The 24,965-nt window shown below is 34.9% G+C and overlaps 1 protein-coding gene across 1 annotated transcript; it reads right to left on the bottom strand.

Moving 5' to 3' along the window:
• Nucleotides 1–8,131: 8,131 nt before the first annotated feature.
• On the bottom strand, nt 8,132–20,987 carry LOC145242340 (uncharacterized). Its single transcript, XM_080105351.1, has 2 exons — nt 20,871–20,987; nt 8,132–11,014 (listed from the first exon to the last, which is right to left on the bottom strand). Exon 2 carries the CDS (start codon nt 10,930–10,932, stop codon nt 9,709–9,711), a length of 1,224 nt encoding a protein of 407 aa, XP_079961477.1. The 5' UTR covers nt 10,933–11,014; nt 20,871–20,987; the 3' UTR covers nt 8,132–9,708.
• Nucleotides 20,988–24,965: the final 3,978 nt, after the last annotated feature.

Raw genomic sequence — 24,965 nt, 5'->3', positions numbered from 1 at the left:
AACATGTGTTATATCTAAAACATTCTTTCAACAGTAAATAAACGACGTTTCTCATACCCATCAATTGAAGGAGTCTTTATTTCCATATGGTCCGTTACATTTTATGGTGATCTTGTTATTTTAAAATGAAATGGATGAGGTTGAACGAAGCACTCATACACACACAGACTCTCTCTCTATAACAATAAACCAGCTAACAACGAGAGACGCACATCAAAAAATACACTTTTCTTCTCACCAGTGAACAGCGAGAGATGCACGCAAAACTAACCACGTGTGGTACCCTTTTCTTTCACTTGTTTCTTTCATAAAACAAATTCCTGTTCGTTTAATTCAATTTAACACGTCGTTCGTTTCTTCCTCGAGACAATTCATTACCCCTATTCGCACAACCACCACAAAATGGTGACAACCGGACACGAGACGAACAAGCATTGCCTCCTATGCCACAAGTCCACAACAAACTGGCGCCCGACTGACGCGAAAACGAACAAGCATGGCGACCCTACCTTTTTATAAATTAATTGTTTTGAGTGAGATGCGCGTTTTATTTGATAAAGAAAAAAACGAACTTTTCAACAAAGAAAAAAAGTGACCTACTACCGACAAGTACCTCAACGAACAACAATGACGAAACCCTCGTCAGACTCGGCAGAAAACGAACACGGAGCTGTACACTTCTTACCGAATTTTAAAAACAAATTCGAGCTCGACAAACATTTTCACGGTTTCCTGACATTACCCTGCAACAAACGCGAGGAGCAAATCACATAGGCCTATGCAATTCTCTCCCGCACAGCAGACGCAACAACAAAGAAACAGGACATCCCTATTAACACATAGGAAGAAGTTGAATCAACAATATGAGTTGAGATGCACCACGCATGCTGATAAACTAAAAACTTGGAAGTTTTGTTGACAGCCGGCAACCATGAACGAATACACAACAAACGCCCGTACAGACAATGTACACACACTACCGCAGACGCACATGCGAAGACAACGGCAACCAACCCCGTTCAACAAGAACGAATGCGCGACTAGCACCCGTCCAAACGATGCACACATTACCGCAAACTTACATGCGACGATACCGTCAACTGGGCACACACGACACCGTCAACACGAAACAAAAATTTTCCTTCCAAACGAACAATTCACTTCTCTGTCCAAGCAACTCTTTACACATGTCAGCACACAACAAAAAACCAAACAAACAAATTTCAGCCTAAAAAAAGAGTAAACGCTTTTTCCACATGTAAGTAAATACTTTTATTTACGAACACGCTTCGTTTTTGACATTCCGTTCCTTTTGACGTTTTTCAAACAACTACACCAACAACAACAAAAAAAAGCAGGACGAAAAATCAATTGCCGAAAACATTACCTACACACACAAAAAAAAAAATATATATATATAAATATATATACATTGCATGTATTTTTTTTTCCTAGGAAGGGGAGTATTGTATGAGCCTTTTTCAAGTCTCACACAAAAACACACATTCACATTTCAAGCTATGTCATATACATACGTGCACACAAACATATGCACCCACGTCCACACATGTACGCATATTCACGTTCGTGTACATGCACTCACATTCACAGTATATACACACACGCTAATGCACACATATGTACTGACACACGCGCACACAAACGCACACATGGATGACATCACTTCCGCTTTCTGGGGAAATATACACATGCGCAAAACACCACCAGAAACGAGTATAAAACAAAGAGACAAGCTGTTTCTAACCCTTTTTAGGACCAACTCTCGACCAGAGAGGTTGGGCTAACCAGCCGCCTCCCTTTCGGGAGGCGCACGCTCGCGTGCGTCAACACCCCAGCAACTATGTATGGGGCATGAGCTAACAGACCATATGTATACATTCTCACTCTTTCTCTCTCTATCTACTACTGGTCCCTGAGAACACCACTGCGTAGCTTACTGCTAACATGGCGTACAGCTTAACCTCTATCCTCTTCTTTGTCTACACACTGGACTATCATTCTCATTTTCACTACAACACTCATTTCTCTTCCCACGTGCGAACAAACGATAGTGACCCGAACTTGAGATGAACACACATTTCCTATTCCTTCTACAATACCAGTCCCGCAACAAACATTGGTTACACTCGCGCGGACATGAACATGTGTTATATCTAAAACATTCTTTCAACAGCAAATAAACGACGTTTATCTTATCCATCAATTGAGTCTTTGTTTCCTTCAATTCCATTCGTTTCATTATTTTCTTGTGGCGAGCTAGGGTATTATACCCTGGTCTGTTACAAGCCACACCCATATCTACAAACATCAAATCTCCAGCAGAATTGCTCAATGGCTGACAAATACGAACACCACTAGTATCCAAGCAGCAACCTGGTGATGCGCAGACAAGAACAGCACTGCAGCAATACAAGGAGGGATAAAATAACTATTATGACAAGCAGCATAACAGACAACACCCACTTCTACATGCTGGGCAGAAAATCTATGTCCAACACGATAAAACAAAGCTATCGGAGCTTGGAATCATTCAATATCCTGCCGTTGTACCAAGATCATACATTGTCGAGTCTCAAAGTGGTAACATCTACCAAAGGAATAGACAAATCATCAAACCAGCCAAAACAAGCTCGATAGTTGAGTACAGACCTCACCAACCACCACATGCATCTAAAGTACCTATTTACAATGCCTCCCCACGGGACAGAGTTAGACACCAGGGTCGTTTTTTAATGTGGAGAAAAGGTACAAAAATAAAAATTGTCTCAGTCGTGAAGGATTTCTCCTCCACTGAAAGAGAATAAGAAATTGAAGTGCCGCATCTGAAGAACAGATGGTATTTATTTGCTCCCCCACCGAGCAAATTAGGCACAAGGCCGATTTTTAATGTGAGGAGTGAAGGGGAAATGGGGACCAACTCCCCGGGGAGTAGGGGAGCTGGATAGTGACAATTGGTATGAAAGGTTGCCCCTACATTGACCAAGGTCTTATATGTCGGGTCGCCCCCACATATGGTCTTTGCTTGCAGTATCTGCCAGAACAGATACTACACTTTGATCCCGACACGAAGGCCGAGTAGCATCTGAAGAACAGATGCTACACTTTGATCTCGGCCAAAAGGCCAAGTAGCACATGCATCTAAAGTAAATGCATCACAAAGGAAACCACACATCAACAGTATCTCAACATCACACACACCTCAGAGCAGGTCAACCCCAGACCTTAGTCAGAAGAAGAAGTCTGGGGGCCAGGCATCACCTACACATACAATGCAGCCGACTAGTGAATTACATGCCAATGGATTCTGTATATCTACCCTTGAGCCGAGAAGACCCGATATATAAAGGCTCCAAAGAGACTAGACCTATAGAGCCCACCACACTATTACACCAATAATACTATATTCTCTCATGAACTATAAATAATAATAAAAATAAATAAATAAAATAATTAGGTGAGCTCATTCTCACTTGAAGAAGGGAGATGTATTAGTTCAGTCTCTTGGACAAATCAGAAGTTATGAAGAGTTACTTCCCTTGTACATATGACTGTCATGGCGGCTTTTGTAACTAAAGCCGATATTCTTTAGCTCTCGTTCTTTCTTATCCATTTTTTTTTTATTACAGCCATCCTTTCGGATTAACCCCCCCCAACATGACACTCTTCATTTAATATTTTTCCTTTGGACAATGTACACGAGAAATGTATAGAAATATAAAGATATATTATTCCAATGTTGACTACTTACGAGTTTGTTTTATTGCATTGAACGCAAGTAAAAATATTTTAAAAGTGAATGTACGAGTATAAATGTCGACAGAAAAGAAAAAAAAACATAAGAATTCAACTCAAAATGATCTTACTGAAATAAAACATAGTGCGACAAAAAGAAATTTAAAATGTGTAATGGTGTTGATTGGAAACAATGAAAAACAATTCATTCGAAAAACAAACATTGTTCTTTCAAATTTGATGATACAACGCATTTATTGGATCTTGACTTTGTGAGCTTTTACAAAAGTAAAGTCACTTATTGTTGTGGTGTGAGGCTCCTCTACACTATTTCGTGACTATATATGGACTCTTCTCGACACTACGACAAAGTCTCAAAGTAGGCTCGGGCGATCTGCTTGTAACATCGTATTCTGCACTTCTATACAATCTTGTAAATATACCATTGTGTTGTCATAGTTATTATTGGTCCTTCAATTATAATTTTGTCAATCAGCTTTACAATTTTATGACAAAAGCAACGGTTTAAAAGATGATCTTGTAACATGTTCGATCTTAAATAAGTTGTTGTAGGACTACGACGAGTGGTAGTCATGCAAACTCAAAAAAATAAAAATGATAAATAAATGTGGGAAATGGAGTTGAACAATTAAGCAACATTTGACTGAGGCGGAAGATAAATTCAATGCAAACTTTATTTTTTCAAAATCGTTAATAAGTGAAAAGAGAAAACAAGAAACATTCTTCTTGATGGAGTCTCTTCCTGCGACTGAGGTAATAAAATGAAATGAAGTAGAAAAATTAAAAAAAAATAATCAGTTCTTTTTAGGAAGAATTAAACAACATAAAAGTCCATCGCTTACTTTAGCAAAGAGTTTGAAAAAGGTAAAAATCCATTAGGGTAAAAAAGTCCATCTCTATGTGGAGAATTCATTATCAGGCGCACACGTATTTAACGTCCCGTGGACAGAATCAATGTTGATGTTTAGGGCATGCTGGTTGAGGGTCGGCTGATTGATTTGAGCGCAAAATGCCCTTTTTATAGATTTCGACCGACTACACGAATACTGCTTATTTATTTGCTTCCCCACTGAGCAAATTAGGCACAAGGCCGTTTTTAATATGGGGAGGAAAAACCAGCTCCCCCAAGGGGGCACTCTGGCAGGGTCCAAATTTAGCAATTGTCTGATATGAAGGGTTTCCCCCACATTGATCAAACTAATTGACTTAAAAAGCAATTGTCCGATATGACGGGTTGCCCCCACATTGACCAGAACTGATTACTTCCTTTTCCGCTCCTGGCCCGAAGACCAAGAACAGTCTCTGCGCCTCCACGAATGCTATCAGAAAAAATATTTTTTAAATTTGTTTTCTTTGTAATCCGATTAGATCAAAAAAGCTACATCTTTATGATGTAAGGTGTTTTGTAAGATGTCCGCGCGAAAAGGCAGAATTTCGGTATTTATGCCCACAGAATTTGCGTGGGTGTAGAAAAGGGAAATGTGCGCATAACTGAAGTGATCTTTACACAGCTGTGTGCGCAACTAGGGTTTACAATTGGGGTTGCACGCCATTATTCTATTTGAGTAGATCTCACTGTGAGGGCGGCGAGGTTACGATAAAGTAATGTTTTGTTTTAAGAAACTTCTTTCTGCTATGGAAACAGAAACTCTAAGAGGCAAAAACAGCTGCAGAGCAATAATAATCTTACTGTTTTGACGCTTGCCACTGATGGATCCATATCAGCCGTTCAAGAGCCGATAATTCGGTCACCAGTGTTAGGCTTATAGCATTTCCATCCTCGAAAGCTGCTTCTAAAAAGTCCTTGTGTAGATATTTATATCTTTCCCACCACAGGAAGATGTGACTGAAAACTGCTAGGACCTTCACCCTCACTTTCTTTCTCACTTTGTGCCGGAACTTTCAGTAGGGAGGGACTTTCCTCTCCTCTCACCATTTTCTCTGCCTGAGCAAAAGCACAGTTGCCTTTCTGTCCGAGTTCGATCTTTTATTCCTCTCAAATTCCGAGAATTCTCACGATTAATCTCGCCCTCTTTCCCATAAAACCAACCACGCCTACCACTTTTCTTCTTCTCCCATTGACAGCAAACAGAACAGACTTTCTGCTTTTTGGAGGTGATTACATTAGAAGAATTACTACTACACCCCCCCCCCCCCGATCCTATAATCACACATGGAACACTTAGGGGGGGAGTCTTTTACGCCTTGTGTTTCTTTGTAGCAGCACAATCATTGTGTCTTCATCAGGAATAGTTCGAACACTTACTGTGCTTTCATCTGGAATGTCATCGACTAAGTCGTCATCTTCACCCACACTGGGTGTTCCCTCACCCAGTGTCCCATTGATGGTCATAAATCTCTCACTTCCACTTTCTGAAGGCGTGTTAGAGCAGGCCAATGGTGGGCCACGTCCGACTATAGGTCGCAGGTCTCTCACATGGCGTGGCATTCCATCAACTGATATATTTTGCATACTGATATTCCCAGTCACACATCCCACACCAGAAGGCAGTCAAACCCCAATGGTTTGCTGTCTACCATCAGTACGTCAGTCTTAAGAGGATTCCTATTGGCTAATGTTAATGTTATGCTGCCAACACAATGGCTTAACAGATACTTCCGTCTTGCCGCAAAATTATGGTAATTTGTGTTTTTAGTGATGTAAAATAGTCGTTGCTTTTTTTGTTTAATCAATAAATTTTGGGCTCCAACAGTAAAATATGGCGGTCAGTTTAAAATTGTTTAAAAGACAAGTGAAGAAAAAGATTACAAAAAAATTATTAGAAAGCGAAGTATGAATACTGTTAATCAATCCGTAATTCTGGTTAATCTATTGACGAGAATGTTATCTTCTAATTTAGACACTGACATTGTGACATTTCCTTATTATTTTCGCCAAACTTTTCGCTTTTTTTTGTGCAATCAGTCAACAATATATTTACATATTCTGGAATACTTATACAAGGAAAGTAAAAGCAATTATATTCAAACGATATTAATGTACAACTAATCAATGCTTTCTGCATAATGTCGAAACAGAACGACCATCGAACTGAATTTTTAATGGTAAACATTTAATTAAATTTAAATTTGTGAATTAAACTATGCAAGCACCTTATAACAGTAAAAAACATTTAAAAAATAAAAATAGAATGATAAGCGAAAAATTAGCAAGAAATGTGTTCCTATGGAGAATGGTGCACCTGAAAAAAAAATTAATGCAGTTGTTGAATATTGAGCCAGGGAGACGCCAGTAAAGTCGGAGGTGTGCCCACATACACATTTCGGATAATCTACATTTTGTGTCATAAAAATGACCGGAATTGCAATTATTAAGAAAACAAACAAAGGATTACATCCCAGACCTGGGAGTTAGAATTGTGAACACAAAATAAAGAATAATAAAATATTTTAAATATTTACATTCGAGGAGTGTCGGTTGATATCTTTATAAGACACAAATAACATAAACAACCATAGAGAGAAAGAAAAGGCCGACAGTTGTCGAGTGTAAGTGACAAGTTACGTTGTCTGCAACACACAAACGCACCCACACCCTTACCGCTAAACATAGTCGTTTCGGTTCCATCTTTCTCTCTTGTCATCAGTGAACTGTAAATAAACTTGTATATTGACAAAATTTGTTTGTGTTGATTTTGAGAACAAAAACAAAATAATTTATTAGGTATATAATTTCACTAATATGATAAGTGCAAACTAGAAAATTATGTATACCTTCAATAACAGAACACAATTATACAAGTGTTATTCAGTGGTTGTGTGCTGTTTTAAGATGCATTGCTACAAACACACAAATCAACACATATTATAAGAATAACACTATATCCTCTTTTATACTAGTGAGTTTTTTTCTAAATAAAATTACTCAAAATCAGATTCACATACGTAACAAAAAGTTTACCTTCAGTAGATGTTTGCTTTGAAATCAAATCAGCTTGCAAATTTTGATGTAAACTTTACAAAAAAAAAAGAATTGTGTGCGGTCGCATATGTATATATCTGTTAAAATAAGGATACATTATGAGAATAGGTTAAGAATTTTTTGTTTGTTTAAAAGTCATTTGGGGGTCACTTCTGCTGTATGCAGATGGCGGCTATTGTTAGGAGGCGATGACTCCAACTTCTTCTTGGTCTTATAATATAGCAAATAAACAAGATTTTTTTTTTAAATAGAAAAATATTTGAAAACTAAAATATTTATTGTATTAAAATGTATCAATATCTATATAATTGTAAAAACATTTATTTAAAATCTATGTAAAAAAATATAATTTGTGAGATATATCTTCACAGCAGTTTTGCTCTTGGTAGAATAAAAGAAAACCAACCAGAAATGACAATAGGCTCACCTTTTAAACTTCAAAGTGAATTTTATTAAAGTAAAAAAGATCCAAATTGCAAAAGATGTGTCATCTTTAGCTATCTGCCGAACTGGGCTGGTAACACCTGGAAAGGGTAATAGTTCATCTTCAGGTAATTCTGGATACAAAACTCTGCTGACGAAGAAAAGCTGCAACAAGTTGATGAGTTAAGTGATGCCTTCCAAGATGGATACTGCTAGTCCTGTAGTCCTCGTGGAGTTCACTGTGGATAACCTGCCGAATGGCGAACAAATGACAGATCAAATTGTAGACTTAATTTTGTCTCTGAGAGACATTATATTGTAATGATAAAAGTCAATTGATTCACTGAGCACAACAATGTGTGATAATATAATATTTCGCCCAACATAAGGGAATTAGAGTTTGCAAATAATAATATTTTACTCTACACTAGCGAATAAAACGTCTCAATGAGACAAGGTGATTTTGAGGCTACTAGCCTCAAGTGAGTTTCGTATGTCCATCTCAATCTGTTGATATATATATATAAACATTCACATTTTATAAAATGATTTTCTTTTTGTATTTTACTTTACTACTTCTATATATATTAATTTTGTTTTCATAAGACATGTTGTTCTATCACAATTATTATGTGTATTGTTTCAGCGACCAAACAGCGATACTAGATAATTCATATTTTTGTTTAAAACCTCTTTTCAATTATTTCATTTTACTTCAGTTGAAATTCTCATACATGAATATTCCATAACATTTCTTTTATCTCTCAACCGTTGAGTTAGTAATATTAACTTTCCTTTTATTCATTGATCAATTAACTATGTTACACTATATCTTTCTTTTAGTTTCTTGGTCTTACTGGACAAGTATTTATCTAGTCTGATGGAGTATCTATCATAGTGTTGTTACACTTAGAGAAGGTACCCCAATTTGTGTATAAGTCAGAGTAGGGTATCCATATCGAGGGAATTTTAATTGGTTTTCGAATACTGTGTTATTTTTAATATTTATTCAGGGTGTATTTGTAGGGGAAAGTATCCTCATGCCATGTTGTCCTGATAAGCCCTGTACAGATCGAGATCTTGGACACTCCAGAACAGTGTCTAATAGGTATTCAGTTTCTGTTCTTTCAAATAGGCATTAAAGTTTTTCAAGTAGGCATTCAAGTTCTCTGAAGACATTTAAATTCTCTCAAGTAGACATGCAAGTTTTCTTTTTTTTTATTTTTCTTCCTTTGAAGATTGTAATGCTGGGTATGGTGAAACCAAACCAGCTGCCAACATTGCCCCGCTTTTTTATTGAAACCAACCGAGAGCTCCTTTTAGTATCCTCGCTGTTCCCTTAAGCGCAATTGTCTGAATCTCTTTTGCACTTGGTTCACCAGGAATATTAGTTAGGTAGAACTTCAGGTTCTTCTTCATAAGTCCTGTGGCACCTATGATAACTGGTATGATCGATATCCCCTTTAGGTTCCAGTTTCTTTTCATATCATACATGAGACCTTGGTATTTGGTCCGTTTCTCTCTTTCAACTCTGTTAAGACCGCCATCATTAGGAACACTCACTTCAATCAAGGTTGCAACTCTCTCTGACTTATTCCATCCATGTGTATTTGCATGTGTACATTCAAATGACAATTCTGTGCAAATGATGTCCCACACACCTGACAAATATATGGTTTTTCACCAGTGTGTGTCCTCAAATGTCTCTCCAAAGCATGATTCACAGAGAATGCATTTCCACATACATTACAGATGTAAGGTCTTTCACCAGTGTGCGACCTTACATGTCTTTTTAAGCCAGAATTATCTGAGAATGCATTTCCACATATATAGCATGAATAAGGTTTCTCTCCCGTGTGAGTTCGCATGTGTACGTCGAAAGAAGCCCTCTGGGCGAATGCCATTTCGCATACTTCACAAACATATGGTTTTTCTCCAGTGTGTGTCCTAACATGTATTTTCAAAGTACAACTCATTGAAAATGAATTTCCACATATTTTACAAACGTAAGGTTTCTCACCAGTGTGTGATCTCATGTGGATTTTTAAAGCAGAATTATCTGAAAATGTATTTCCGCATGTTTTACATTGATAAGGTTTTTCTCCGGTGTGCGTTCGTGTGTGCAGGTTTAACTTCGACTTCTGTGAAAAAGACGTACCACATATTTTACAAATGTATGGTCTCTCCCCAGTGTGTGTCCGTAGGTGAACTTTCAACTGACAATTACTTGAAAATGCATTATTGCATACGTTACAAGAATAAGGTTTCTCTTTTGTGTGTGTTCTCCTGTGTATTTTTAACCCAGAATTATGTGGAAAAGCATTGCCACATATTTCACATGAATAAGGTTTCGCCCCAGTATGTGTTTGCATGTGTACGTTTAAGTTCGAGTTTTGTGAAAACGCCATCCCACATATCTGACAGACATATGGCTTTTCGCCAGTGTGTGTTCTCATGTGTCGTTCTAACGTAGAATTTACTAGAAACGCATTTCCACACACTTTGCAAACATAAGGTTTTTCTCCAGAATGTAATTTCTGGTGTCTTTTAAGACCAGAATTATGTGCATATCCCAATCCGCATATCTGACATGAATAACGTTTCACCCCAGGATGCGTCTGCATGTGGATGTTTAACAAAGACTTCTCTGGAAAGGCAGTTCCACATATCCGACATGAATAACGATTTTCTCCGTCATGTGTTTGTACATGTTCATTAAAATCTGAACCACATGCAAATCTTAATTTGCATATGCCACAAGAATAAGATTTCTCTTTATCACTCATCTCCATATCTATTATTAAAGAACTCAGCAAAAAATCTTTGGCGGTAATTATGAATTTGATTGATTCATGTATTTTCCACAAATGTTACCTGCAAATAAAGAAGAAATATTGCTTAACAGACATCACAAAGTCATATTTTAAACTTAATTTTTATAATATTCTGCACTGTATAACTATTCTCGTAATAGACAAGAAAAATGTATTTGTTCAAAGCATTTTTTTTTTAAATGGCAGCATAAATGAAGTCAGATAAGCTTTTCTAAGCAAAGAATTATTTCAGTTACGATCAGCAGAATGTAGTGGACTTCTCCTGTCAAGACAAAAGGTTATCACTGAAGAATTCAAAGAGATTTAGCATTTTTTATAAAACGATTTTGGCACCTGATTTGTTTGTTTTTATTACCCATGGATATAAACAGAATCGACCAAACCTTTGTGGCCATACTCTCACATTTTCATTGTTGGTGGGTGAGTCTCCTTGCTGCTTTGGTTGCTTTAGAGACTTGAGTAGGAAGTACCATTCAAGAATCCAATCTTGATCATCAGTCTGATAGGTGCCAGGCTAGGAACTGGCCCATTACATGTCAGACTGAAGTATGCTGCCTGATTATTACTTAAAAGGTTCGCTCATCCCAGGCCTTGCCACTTGGGTTTTGGGTGGGGCAAGTTAATTGCTTGTTGCCCGAAGCGCTCCTATTGAGGAATGCCGATGGAGATGCCCAGATGTGCTAGCTGGACATCCTCACTTTCTGACCTTGTATCACATCATGTTGAGGTAAGCAGCAGGTAAATATCTACCTCTTCTCATTATGCCAAAAATATTGCAACCCCCCCCCACCATTTTGAGATAATATAAGAGTCCTTTGAGTTTTAATTTCATTTTGTTTCAGTTTAAAAAAAAATTAAATATATAAATAAAATGTGTAACAAAAAAGAAAGAAGCAATTTTTGCTTTCAATTTTGGTGATGAGTAAAATGTAAAATAAAAGTAAAATGCGTTCAAGTAAAAAAAATGATGATAATAGAATTTAGCCACTTGGGTCATGTCTTATTTGATTGCTATGGAAAATTAACAAATATTACAACTTCTTTGCACGATTTCTAATACAATACTAAATATATATTTTAACGGCACTTCTGCATATCAGTGACATGAGGCAAATGTGTGTATTTTAGTTTCAAACCCCGCCAATAGATGACTCTTATCAGCCAAAGAACAGGGGCAATAACTCTTCCTTTTCTAAAAATGCGTGCAAACTAAAATTATATTTTGCTACATTATTATACAATATTTCTGTACAAGAAAAAAATATTCTTAAACCTTTATAAATGTTTCATGTTTTAAATATTGGATTATGATTTAAGAGTCACATTTTTGAGAAATGATGTCGTCATGTTTTGAAAATTAAATTACGATTTGTGAGTCACATTTTTGAGAAATGGTGTCGTCATGTTTGTAAAATTCATTTATGATTTAAGAGTCACATTTTTAAGAAATGGTGTCGTCATGTTTTGAAAATTAAATTACGATTTAAGAGTCACATTTTTGAAAAATGGTGTCGTCATGTTTTGGAAATTCAATTATGATTTGAGAGTCGAATTATTTGAGAAATGCTGTTGCTATGTTATGGAAGAGATTAAATTATAATTTGAGAGCTGCACTTTTTGAGAAATCCCGTTGTCATGTTTTGAAAATTAAATTACGATTTGAGTGTCGCATTTTTAATAAATGGTGTCGTCATGTTATGGAGAGGATTTATATACAATTGTACAGTCGCACTTTTTGGGAAATAGTGTTATCTTACTATGGAAAAAATTAAATTACGATTCGAGTCAGACTTTTTGAAAACCACTGTCATCATGCTATGGATAAGATGATATATTGATTTAAGTTTGACTTTTTTTTAACATTTGAGTCATTTTATAAAGAGAATTACGATTCGACTTGGATATTTTTATTTTTGAAAGGCAACAAGAATGTATTGAGTTCTAGCTGTGTCTGGTCATGTATCAAAGGCTATCAGTGTCTGGTTATGTGTGAAGCATTAGAAATGTAAGATCTATATGAAGTGAAATGATCTTTAAAGATCATAGGGGCGTGTGATTTCAAAATATAAATTGCATATGAGAGGAGTGGCTGCTATAAAGACAGATTGTCGAGGAGAATGAATTCAGTGTTTGGCGTGAAGAGAACACATCCTAATTAAAAAGTCGTATGTTTGGCGTGAAGAGAACACATCCTAATTAAAAAGTCGTATGTTTGGCATGAAGAGAACACATCCTAATTAAAAAGTCGTATGTTTGGCGTGAAGAGAACACATCCTGATTAAAAAGTCGTATGTTTGGCATGAAGAGAAAACATCCTAATTAAAAAGTCGTATGTTTGGCATGAAGAGAACACATCCTGATTAAAAAGTCGTATGTTTGGCATGAAGAGAACACATCCTGATTAAAAAGTCGTATGTTTGGCATGAAGAGAACACATCCTGATTAAAAAGTCGTATGTTTGGCGTGAAGAGAACACATCCTGATTAAAAAGTCGTATGTTTGGCATGAAGAGAACACATCCTGATTAAAAAGTCGTATGTTTGGCATGAAGAGAACACATCCTAATTAAAAAGTCGTATGTTTGGCGTGAAGAGAACACATCCTGATTAAAAAGTCGTATGTTTGGCATGAAGAGAACACATCCTGATTAAAAAGTCGTATGTTTGGCATGAAGAGAACACATCCTAATTAAAAAGTCGTATGTTTGGCATGAAGAGAACACATCCTGATTAAAAAGTCGTATGTTTGGCATGAAGAGAACACATCCTGATTAAAAAGTCGTATGTTTGGCGTGAAGAGAACACATCCTGATTAAAAAGTCGTATGTTTGGCATGAAGAGAACACATCCTGATTAAAAAGTCGTATGTTTGGCATGAAGAGAACACATCCTAATTAAAAAGTCGTATGTTTGGCATGAAGAGAACACATCCTGATTAAAAAGTCGTATGTTTGGCATGAAGAGAAAACATCCTAATTAAAAAGTCGTATGTTTGGCATGAAGAGAACACATCCTAATTAAAAAGTCGTATGTTTGGCATGAAGAGAACACATCCTAATTAAAAAGTCGTATGTTTGGCATGAAGAGAACACATCCTGATTAAAAAGTCGTATGTTTGGCATGAAGAGAACACATCCTGATTAAAAAGTCGTATGTTTGGCATGAAGAGAACACATCCTGATTAAAAAGTCGTATGTTTGGCGTGAAGAGAACACATCCTGATTAAAAAGTCGTATGTTTGGCATGAAGAGAACACATCCTGATTAAAAAGTCGTATGTTTGGCATGAAGAGAACACATCCTAATTAAAAAGTCGTATGTTTGGCATGAAGAGAACACATCCTGATTAAAAAGTCGTATGTTTGGCATGAAGAGAACACATCCTAATTAAAAAGTCGTATGTTTGGCGTGAAGAGAACACATCCTAATTAAAAAGTCGTATGTTTGGCATGAAGAGAACACATCCTAATTAAAAAGTCGTATGTTTGGCGTGAAGAGAACACATCCTAATTAAAAAGTCGTATGTTTGGCATGAAGAGAACACATCCTAATTAAAAAGTCGTATGTTTGGCGTGAAGAGAACACATCCTAATTAAAAAGTCGTATGTTTGGCGTGAAGAGAACACATCCTAATTAAAAAGTCGTATGTTTGGCATGAAGAGAACACATCCTAATTAAAAAGTCGTATGTTTGGCATGAAGAGAACACATCCTGATTAAAAAGTCGTATGTTTGGCATGAAGAGAACACATCCTGATTAAAAAGTCGTATGTTTGGCATGAAGAGAACACATCCTAATTAAAAAGTCGTATGTTTGGCATGAAGAGAACACATCCTAATTAAAAAGTCGTATGTTTGGCATGAAGAGAACACATCCTAATTAAAAAGTCGTATGTTTGGCGTGAAGAGAACACATCCTGATTAAAAAGTCGTATGTTTGGCATGAAGAGAAAACATCCTAATTAAAAAGTCGTATGTTTGGCATGAAGAGAACACATCCTGATTAAAAAGTCGTATGTTTGGCATGAAGAGAACACATCCTGATTAAAAAGTCGTATGTTTGGCATGAAGAGAACACATCCTAATTAAAAAGTCGTATGTTTGGCGTGAAGAGAACACATCCTGATTAAAAAGTCGTATGTTTGGCATGAAGAGAACACATCCTAATTAAAAAGTCGTATGTTTGGCATGAAGAGAACACATCCTAATTAAAAAGTCGTATGTTTGGCATGAAGAGAACACATCCTAATTAAAAAGTCGTATGTTTGGCATGAAGAGAAAACATCCTAATTAAAAAGTCGTATGTTTGGCGTGAAGAGAACACATCCTGATTAAAAAGTCGTATGTTTGGCATGAAGAGAACACATCCTAATTAAAAAGTCGTATGTTTGGCGTGAAGAGAACACATCCTAATTAAAAAGTCGTATGTTTGGCATGAAGAGAACACATCCTAATTAAAAAGTCGTATGTTTGGCGTGAAGAGAACACATCCTAATTAAAAAGTCGTATGTTTGGCATGAAGAGAACACATCCTGATTAAAAAGTCGTATGTTTGGCATGAAGAGAACACATCCTAATTAAAAAGTCGTATGTTTGGCGTGAAGAGAACACACCCTAATTAAAAAGTCGTATGTTTGGCGTGAAGAGAACACATCCTAATTAAAAAGTCGTATGTTTGGCGTGAAGAGAACACATCCTAATTAAAAAGTCGTATGTTTGGCGTGAAGAGAACACACCCTAATTAAAAAGTCGTATGTTTGGCGTGAAAAGAACACATCCTAATTAAAAAGTTGTATGTTTGGCGTAAAGAGAACACATCCTAATTAAAAAGTCGTATGTTTGGCGTGAAGAGAACACATCCTAATTAAAAAGTCGTATGTTTGGCGTGAAGAGAACACACCCTAATTAAAAAGTCGTATGTTTGGCGTGAAGAGAACACATCCTAATTAAAAAGTCGTATGTTTGGCATGAAGAGAACACATCCTAATTAAAAAGTCGTATGTTTGGCGTGAAGAGAACACATCCTAATTAAAAAGTCGTGCGAATAATGCAAATGTCAAGCGTGTGCTGGTAATTTTTTTGCCTTTTCAGATTACAGTTTAATTTTTTGATTTTTGAGTGATTATTAAGGCTCAACTCCATTACGGCTCTGATGAAATAACATTTTGCATGTTTCATTCTAATTAAACTGGTTTTGCACTACCTTTATTTTTTAATTAAACGCTTTAAAATAATTTAAAACAAAAAAATTCATCCATATCGTAAGAAGAGTAACTTAGCTTGCATTTAGTAACATTTATTTGTTATGTATTTAATTTTTTCGATCCGTTTTTCTTTTGTTACCTATTCTGGAAAACCTCCAACAATTTTATTTAAAAATTCGACTTAATATTATTTTTTTTTCGAACCATAATTTAACCTGCTGTCATGTAATTTTCAATAATGTATGTTTCATATATTTACTTACTAGCGGGTGGGTAGAAGTTTTTCCCAGTCATAAAATACACTTACATAATTCGCCCAGATTTCGTATATATTATTATAGTATGGTGATTTAATAAAAAATATTTAGGTTCCATCAGCTAGAATCGAAACCGAAAACAAAACTGTACCATTCCAAGCTGATGACATTACCACTATGTAAGTGCAAAATGAATGCCGATTCTTAAAATGTATAAACATTTTTACACCTCCCTTTACTTGAAAATTCACCAAAAATCAGGAAATTAACTAATTTTAATGAAATTTTCAGTATTTATCAAATAATTATTGCAGAATATAATGAACCCATTATTTTTATTTAAATCTGATTGGAAATGTATTATTTTGTTTAAACAAAAATTACTTTTACTAAAGTTATGGTTTTTAGTAGTAAAAAAAAAATCATGAATTTATTTTTATTTTTATGAAAATAAAGCATCGTTAATTGTAGCAATTACAAAAATTATTTAATTTTTACAAGAACATTACGAAAAAAGCCCCTAAAATCCACATTCATAAATTCAATATAACTTAAAGAAAAATTAATTTCTCAAACTACCAATATTATCATTGAATTAAGCATTGTTTATTTAATATGTTCACAAAAAATTATAATTACAAAATTTATAATTTTTATATGTAAGATTCTTGAATGAATGTGAAACTTTTGGCGTAACATAATTTTTATATAATCTTGAAAATAAATATTTGTTTTTAAATTTAAAAGCAGGAACATACAAAAAATGATTAAATTAAAAATGGTAAAAATTATACAAATGCTCATTATAGAAATGTACGCATGCGCAGCTTGGAAAAAAAAGAAAACAAGCACCCCTACTTTTTTTTTAACTATCCGACGTCATTTTCAGACAGCCTTTCGACTGAGCTTCCATTTAATATACGTTTACCAAACTTTCGTTTGTTGCGATTCTGCAAAGGGCAAAATATCTCGCTTTTGGGAGCGAATTAAGCTATTTTTTTTTATACAAACAAGGTGTTTTTTTTTAATTTAATTCAATATCTTAGGACTTAGGCACAGAAAACTAATATTTATCTTCCAAAAGTATTTTTACAATCAATTTATTTAACTTAAAAATTTAGCTTAAATTGTCAGCAGTGAAAACATTTTTCATTATATATATATATATATATATATATATATATATATATATATATATTATCTGAATTAGCTTACTGACGAGTAGGTGGGGGGAAGAAAAGACGTTTGAAGTCTTGCAATGAAATGTCGATGTTGCTTACAAGCAGTCTTTCCTTGTAAAAGTAACAGATGAGTAACGATGATCGAAGTGTAGTTTGTCTGAAAGACAACAACAGCCGTAGCGCGGCCACTCCTTTTATATACCCAAACTCTCTTCAACGAGATTCACGTGTGACTGGAATGTCTATTTAACTTGCAAGGAATAAGCACCCAGTTTCTTTACTTAACGGACCACCAGCCGTTGGTTACAGCTACCAGCATTCCTTTCTTCCCCACTGATCTATTAGGAGTCTCAGAATTCGCCATTAAAAAAAGGGTGATTAAATAGACTCCCTATCTTTCGAAGCTTATAACAATATGAATAATGTAATTTAAACCTGATCTTTTTTTCAAACTTTAAAATAATAACAGGTTTTATTGAAAAATATACAATATATTTTTTTAAATCGGTTTTCTTTGAGAAAGATTTCACGAAATTTAACTTAATCTAAAAATAATAAATATATATAAATTAAAAAAAATCACTTATATAAAATACTAATCAATGGATGCTTCCATTTTTCATTTATGAGAATTTGTCCATATTTATATTTTATATTCCATGTATTTGTTAAATAAAAGAATTTTTTTAAACAACTATTTGAAAAGGTCGCCATTACGTAAGCATTGTTACGGTGTTGGCGAAGTGGTGTTTCTTCCTATTTTGAAATACGGATGGATAGAAGGATGTAAAAATGACACATATGTGTTAGCCGTCTAGCCTTGTGCGTGAAGAAATATGTGTTGCCATAGGTGAAAAATAATCATATTTTATCAGTTTTTGCCTTAAAAAAAACATTTGAGGATTTTTTTTTTATTTTCTCAAAGAAATACATGTTTTTGATTTAATATATTTTATTTCTTCTTATTGGACTGGACTTTTTTATTTTAAATATCTAAAAAAAAAAAAAACATTGAATGAAATAGAAAAAGTATCGTAATTTTACGACATTTTCTGGACAATATAACAAGATTATAAGGTTTCACTTAAAAAAACAAAAAAATTCAATGTGGTTTTTAAAAAAAAGGTTTGAAACTTTGGACTTTACAGGTAAATTTGCAAATAACTGTTCTTTTTTTGTTGTTTTAAATTAGCTTATTTTATTTATTAATCTTTTATCTTCAATTTGTGATATATAAATTTGAGGTGGGAAAATTAATTATTTTCATTTGAATAGACATTTCATAATGGGGGGGGTGAATTTAAAAAAACGCTTGTCTAGAATATTATATTCGGTTTATTGAAAGAACATAAAATTTCATATTGAACCTGAAAATATCGTAAAAATTGAACCAATAGAAAAATTTTGATAGATTTCGAAAAAAAATTTAACTCGTAAAATTCAATTGATTTCATTACGTAAAAAACATGACTGCATGAAGGCAGGAAGGCACTTTGTAAACACTGTTTTTTTTTTTGTTTTTTTTTTTCAAATAAAAAATAATAGAAATGTTATTTTTTAAACAACTTTAATAGTTTATTTTGGAAGTATATTCCATAAAGAAAATTTACAACCCACTTTAAAAAGAGAAATTATGAGTTTTTTATATTTTATTCGCAGTTTTGTGTTAGGGATGTCAAAAATTCCCCAAAAATTCTGACACACTTTTCGATCTACCCTAGGTAAGTCAAACAATTTAAATTTCTCACAATATATATATATATATATTTTTTTTTTTCATGTGCAAAAAAAAAAAAAAAAAAAAATCGATCTATCGACTCTACCTAAAAAGTACCAACGTTTCTGTTCCGTGACGGACACATAAATCATAAAGATTTTTTTCTTTCTTTTTATATTTAGGTTGATTCGTGAGCTTGCACCAAAAAGTTAAATCATCAAGTGGTGATGTAGGTGTGTCAGAAATTTCGTGAAAAATATTGAATAATTCCACCCCGTCTTTCCAAGCTTATAACTTCTCGAAAAATGTAATTCAAGCCCTAATTTTTTTTTTTCAATTAAAGGAGCAAGGACCAAGGTTTCATTAAAAAAAAACAAAAAAAACAAAACGTGTTTTTTTTTTAAAGGTTTTAAACTTCGGACTTTACAGGTAAATTCCTAAAAAAACACTACTTTTTTTTGTTTTAAATTTGAATATATTATTTATTGATTTTTTATCTTCAATTTGTGATATATAAGACTTTGGTGAGTAAATTAATTATTTACTTTTTAATAGACATTTCAAAATGGGAGGCGTGAATTATTCGACCCCCCTGTCTTTTCAAGCTTATAACTACTCGAAAAATGTAATTCAAGCCCTAATTTTTTTTCCATTAAAGGAGCAAGGACCAAGGTGTCATTAAAAAAAAAAAAAGAAAAAACAAACAACATGGTTTTTTTAAAAAAAAAGGTTTTAAACTTCAAACTTTACAGGTAAATTTCTAAAAAACACTACTTCTTTTTTGTTTTAAATTTGAATATATTATTTATTGACCTTTTCTCTTCAATTTGTGATACATAAAACTTTGGTGAGTAAATTAATTATTTACTTTTTAATAGACACTTGAAAATGAGAGGGGGGGGCGTGAATTAAAAAAAAAAAAAACGTTTGTCCAAAATATTATATTCGGTTCATTGAAAAGAGCATAAAATTTCACATTGACCCTGAAAATATCGTAAAAATAGAATCAATAGAAAAATTTGGATAGATTTTTAAAGTTTAAAAATTGAAAAATATTGAGTTCGTAAAATTCATTAGTTTAAAAAAAAAAAAAAAAAAATATTTCTATTACTTTTAAAACAACTTTAATAGTTTATTTTGGAAGTATAATCCATAGAGAAAATAAACAACCCACTTTTAAAAGAGAAATTACGAGTTTTTTTATTTTTTATTTTATTCGCAGTTTCGTGTTAGGGGTGTCAAAAATTCCTACAAAAATTCTGCTTGGTGATGGTTCGACACAAAATTAGTTTTAAATGTGTGTGCAGGCAGGAGTGCAATCTGAATTGGGACAAAAATAAGTCAAACCAGAATGATAGATAAATAAATAGAGCCACTTTTATTTTAGCCTGAGCGTAAGGTAATTATGTGACCAGAGAAAACAAAATTTTTTCGTAAAAAATCCGTGGAATCAGTTACCTGATAGATTTCTTCTAATTTTGTGTCGTTGTTTTTCTTGAGATTTTTTTCTTTTTTATCTTAATAAATGATATTAACTCACCTTTCCATTAGTCTCCCTTTAATGCACTAACTTCGTTCAAAACATGGAAACGTCTTTACAAACACTAACAACAACAAACACACCAAGAAAATTAAAAAAAAAAAAAAAAAAAGAAAGAAATTTCAGCAACCGGTGTAAAAAGAAAGAATTTCCCCGTTTAAATAATGTATAAACGGTTATCGCACTTTAACTTGAATTAAAGCAAGAACCGTCGTAAAGTGGACCAGGACCACCACTGTTGAATGGTGCATTTTAGGTGGAATTGAGATAGGAAATGGGTTAAGGTTCAAAGGAGGAAATATAAACACGTGTGGTCGGATAGAGAGGAGAAAATTTATTATATGGCAAAAAGGGATTGTGGGATTTTTACAATAAAGGGGAGACAATCACAGGAAGAGTTCCAACACCCCCGCTTGTTCTTAGAATGTTATTGTGTTATATAAGAGCATCGTATTTAAAGTTCAAAAAGAAGTTCTTTGAATCTATCTAACTTTGCCCGGGCTGGGGGTTTCCGTCAAAATGTCCGCTAGCATGTCATTTGTAGGACAATAGATAATTTTTATGTCGCCGTTGTTTAGGGTGTCCCTGATGAAGTGGTATTTTATGTCTATATGCTTGCATCTCTTGCGGTACACAGGGTCCCTGGAAAGTGCTATTGCACTCTGGTTATCTTTGAATATCTTAATCGGTCCATAATTTTTGCATAGGTTCATTTCTGTGAGTAGCTGTAGGAGATACATACCTTCTTGAGCGGTCTTCGCTAATGCCACATACTCAGCTTTGCATGTGGATAATGCTACCATACTTTTTGATTTCCATGAAATGGGTGGGCCGTTTTTTGTCAAACTGAAGCAGTACTCAGACGTACTTCATCTGTCGCATTGATCTGACACCCAGTCGGCGTCGCTGTATGCAATTAGCTGAAGTTAGTCATTTGTTTTTGTATAGCATAATTGATATCACACAGTGGCCTTTATGTATCTCAGTACATGCTTGGTTGCGGTGCAGTGTTATTCACACGGCTTGGATAAATACTGGGATAATTTTCTGACAATGTAACTTATATCTGGTCGCGTACAGGTCATCAAATAAATTAAGCTACCGATGACTTCACAGTATTTTCTGGGGTTGATCGTGTTGTTGGAGTTATTATCGGTTAAATCCAACTTCTGCTCACATGGTGTTGTCCTGGGCTTACAGTCGAGCATGTCGAACCTTTCCAGTATTTTTGCCGCATAACGTTCCTGGCTCATTAATATATATTTTTCGGTTATATTGAAATCTATTCCTAGAAAATGCCGGAGTTTTCCAAGGTCTTTCATCTCAAATTCGGACATCAGCATCTGCTTAGTAGTGCTTAGTGAATCATTATTATCAGCTGCAATAATTAAATCATCGACCCATGAGATGACAATGACTCGTTCTTTACTGCTATGTCATATGTAGACGCAGTGATCCACTTTATTTTGAGTGAAGCCATTTTTGGTGAGCCTATTATGTAGGGTTTGGTTCCAGTTTCTACCCGATTGTTTTAGGCCGTATAAGGATTTGTTTAACATACAGACTGGTTTCTTGCCTGTTTTCCATTTTACCTCAAATCCTTCTGGTTGCTCCATGTAAATTTCATGATCATTAGGGACATGAATATATGCTGTTTTTACGTTCGTTTGATGTACGATGAGATCGTATTGGGTAGCCATTTGCATTAATATGCGGATTTATGTGATGTCGGCTGTCGGTGAGAAAGTTTCTGTATAATCTACCCCTTTGGTTTGATTATAGCCCCTTGCGACGAATCTTGCTTTGTATTTTGGAGTTCCGTCAGGGTTTTCTTTAATTTTGTATACCCATCTGCCACTGATTGTTGTTTTACCTTTCGGTAAAGATATTAGTTCATACACGTTATTTTCTTTTAGGGAATTGATTTCCTCCTGTATTGCTTTGATCCAGTGGTGTGCCGCTGAGGAGGTTGCAGCTTCTTTATAGGTGCGTGGTACAGTACACCATGTAACAGTAATCGACGTTGATTAGTGTGTTACTGCTCTCGTCTTGAACTGTTGTTACATAGTCCTCTAAGTAGCTGGGTATCTTGTGTTTCCACTCAGGGCATCTCTGTGTATGGATATCCTCTTCCATGGCGTTGGGTGGTTCATTAATACTAGATTTTTGGGGGTTTTCTGTCAAACGTCTCTCGAGAAAGTCTCCATCATCATCATTTTGTGGGGAGATTTGAGTGTGTTGTTCACTAGTGCTGTTGATAAATTTTACTTGTCTGTGTTTATACACTTTTCCGTTTTCTGGGTAGTAGATTAGGTATGCTGGGCTGTTTCTGTCATATCCGATAAATATTCCTCTCTGGCATTTTGGGTCAAGTTTTCCTCCTATTGTGTTAGAGTAGGCATAGCACACTGAGCTGAAAATGTGCATTTTTGAAAGGTCGGGTTTTCTGCCGGTTATCTCATAATGAGGAGTCTGTTTTAAGTAGTTGTTGAAGCATCTGTTACGTATAACTGCAGATGTCATAACAGTGGAAATCCATAAAGTTTTGGGCAAGCCGCTTTCTACGATCATGCATCTTGCCATTTCAAACAATTTCTTTCGGTCGTTCCATTCTGATGAGATGAGTACGGTGCCGAAATTTCATGTTTTATTTTATTTTATTTTTGCAGAGTAGTTTCTGGAAGTCATTTGATTTGAACTCCGAGCCATTGTCCAATCTTAATATTTTTATTTTGCCGTAGGGGGAAATGTCCGCGATGAACTTCTCGGGTGTAGTGTCACCTTTATTCTTAATGAAATATATGAATACCCGCTTAAATCTGCTGGGTCTGTTGGGCCGGCTAAGTCTTAATGTACTAAGTGTAGTATACCAGTTGCCCGTTCATCAGGTTGTTTATTTCTGCTTTGGGGGAATTTCCTTGAAGGCAAATGTCACAAGTTCTGTTGCTGGAGTTTTTGTTTTTTATTTTTATTCCGTTGACTACAACAGGTAGTTTTGCTACGTCATCGTAGTTACAGTGGCCGAGTATTCTGTGCCACGTGTGGATGTCGTAGCATTGATGGCAGCTATCTTCATCACTTTCATCCTCCACAGTCATTAGATAAATAATCTTTTGTGTACATATATTTTAAATTTGGTTCCATTTTTGTGCATTAGTTCATCTTCATTTTCTTTGAAGATGACCGTTGCTCCATTTTTTAGTGGCGGTTTTCATGGAGAAAATATCTTGTGGATAGGTGGGTATCAGTAACGCCATTTCCAGGGTTACTGTGACACTGTCTCCATTTTCGTCTAGTAGATGTATTTCGGCGTCTCCTCATTATAATGCTGTAACACTGGTTTTTGTTTCGTCCGCTAATTCCATGTAATGGTTCTCTGGTTGGAATGTAGCGTCAAAGTTTTTAAATTTCTTTTCATCTCTAATAATGTGGGAAGTTGCTCCCACATCGACTAGTAAGCCCATGGGGGATATTGCCTCTTGTCTGTAGTAGTCTTCCATTTTGAACACGAATGTGTTTTCTTTGGTGTTCGCTGCCTTTTTTATAGTATCCCTGCATTTATAGTGGCAGCACTCTCTCTTATGAGTAGGGCTTTTACAGTAGTTACACCACTGTTTTCGCCTGTTGTTGTTGGAACACTCTTTGTGTATGTATCCCTTCCCACCGCATGTAAAACACGAAGCGGCTCGCTTGTTGGTTTGCTCGTCACAGCTATCATCTCATAGTGGTTTTTGAAAAACAAGTTGCCAGTTTCATGACGTCGTCACTGCTAGACTGATCTCTGTGCCTTAGCGTTTCTTCGGAGCTGTGGAGCTCGGTTTTAAATATAGAGTACGTCAGTTCTTTGTTGCTGTGGGTTACATAGATAGAAAAAGGGTCGAACTGGCTCGGTAATCCCTTTAATATCATTGCGATGATTAAGGTATCATCTACTGTTTTCCAGCATTTCTGAGGGCTGTTAAAATGATTTCTGTTCTTATAATGTAGTCTGTAACGTTTTTGTCGGTTTGCTTTTTAAGAGATGTCAGTTGGGAATATAAAGAAATATAAAGAAATATAAAAAATATAAAGAAATATAAAGGATTATAAAAAATA

This window comes from Euprymna scolopes, chromosome 21, assembly GCF_053919585.1.
Source record: "Euprymna scolopes isolate OS-2025 chromosome 21, ASM5391958v1, whole genome shotgun sequence".
Lineage (NCBI taxonomy): Eukaryota > Metazoa > Mollusca > Cephalopoda > Sepiida > Sepiolidae > Euprymna > Euprymna scolopes.
This window is presented reverse-complemented; position numbering and strand designations above follow the sequence as displayed.

What these genes read in the sequence shown, in the direction of transcription:
- LOC145242340 (XM_080105351.1), bottom strand. Translation starts at nt 10,932, where the DNA reads ATGGAGATGAGTGATAAAGAGAAATCTTATTCTTGTGGCATATGCAAA.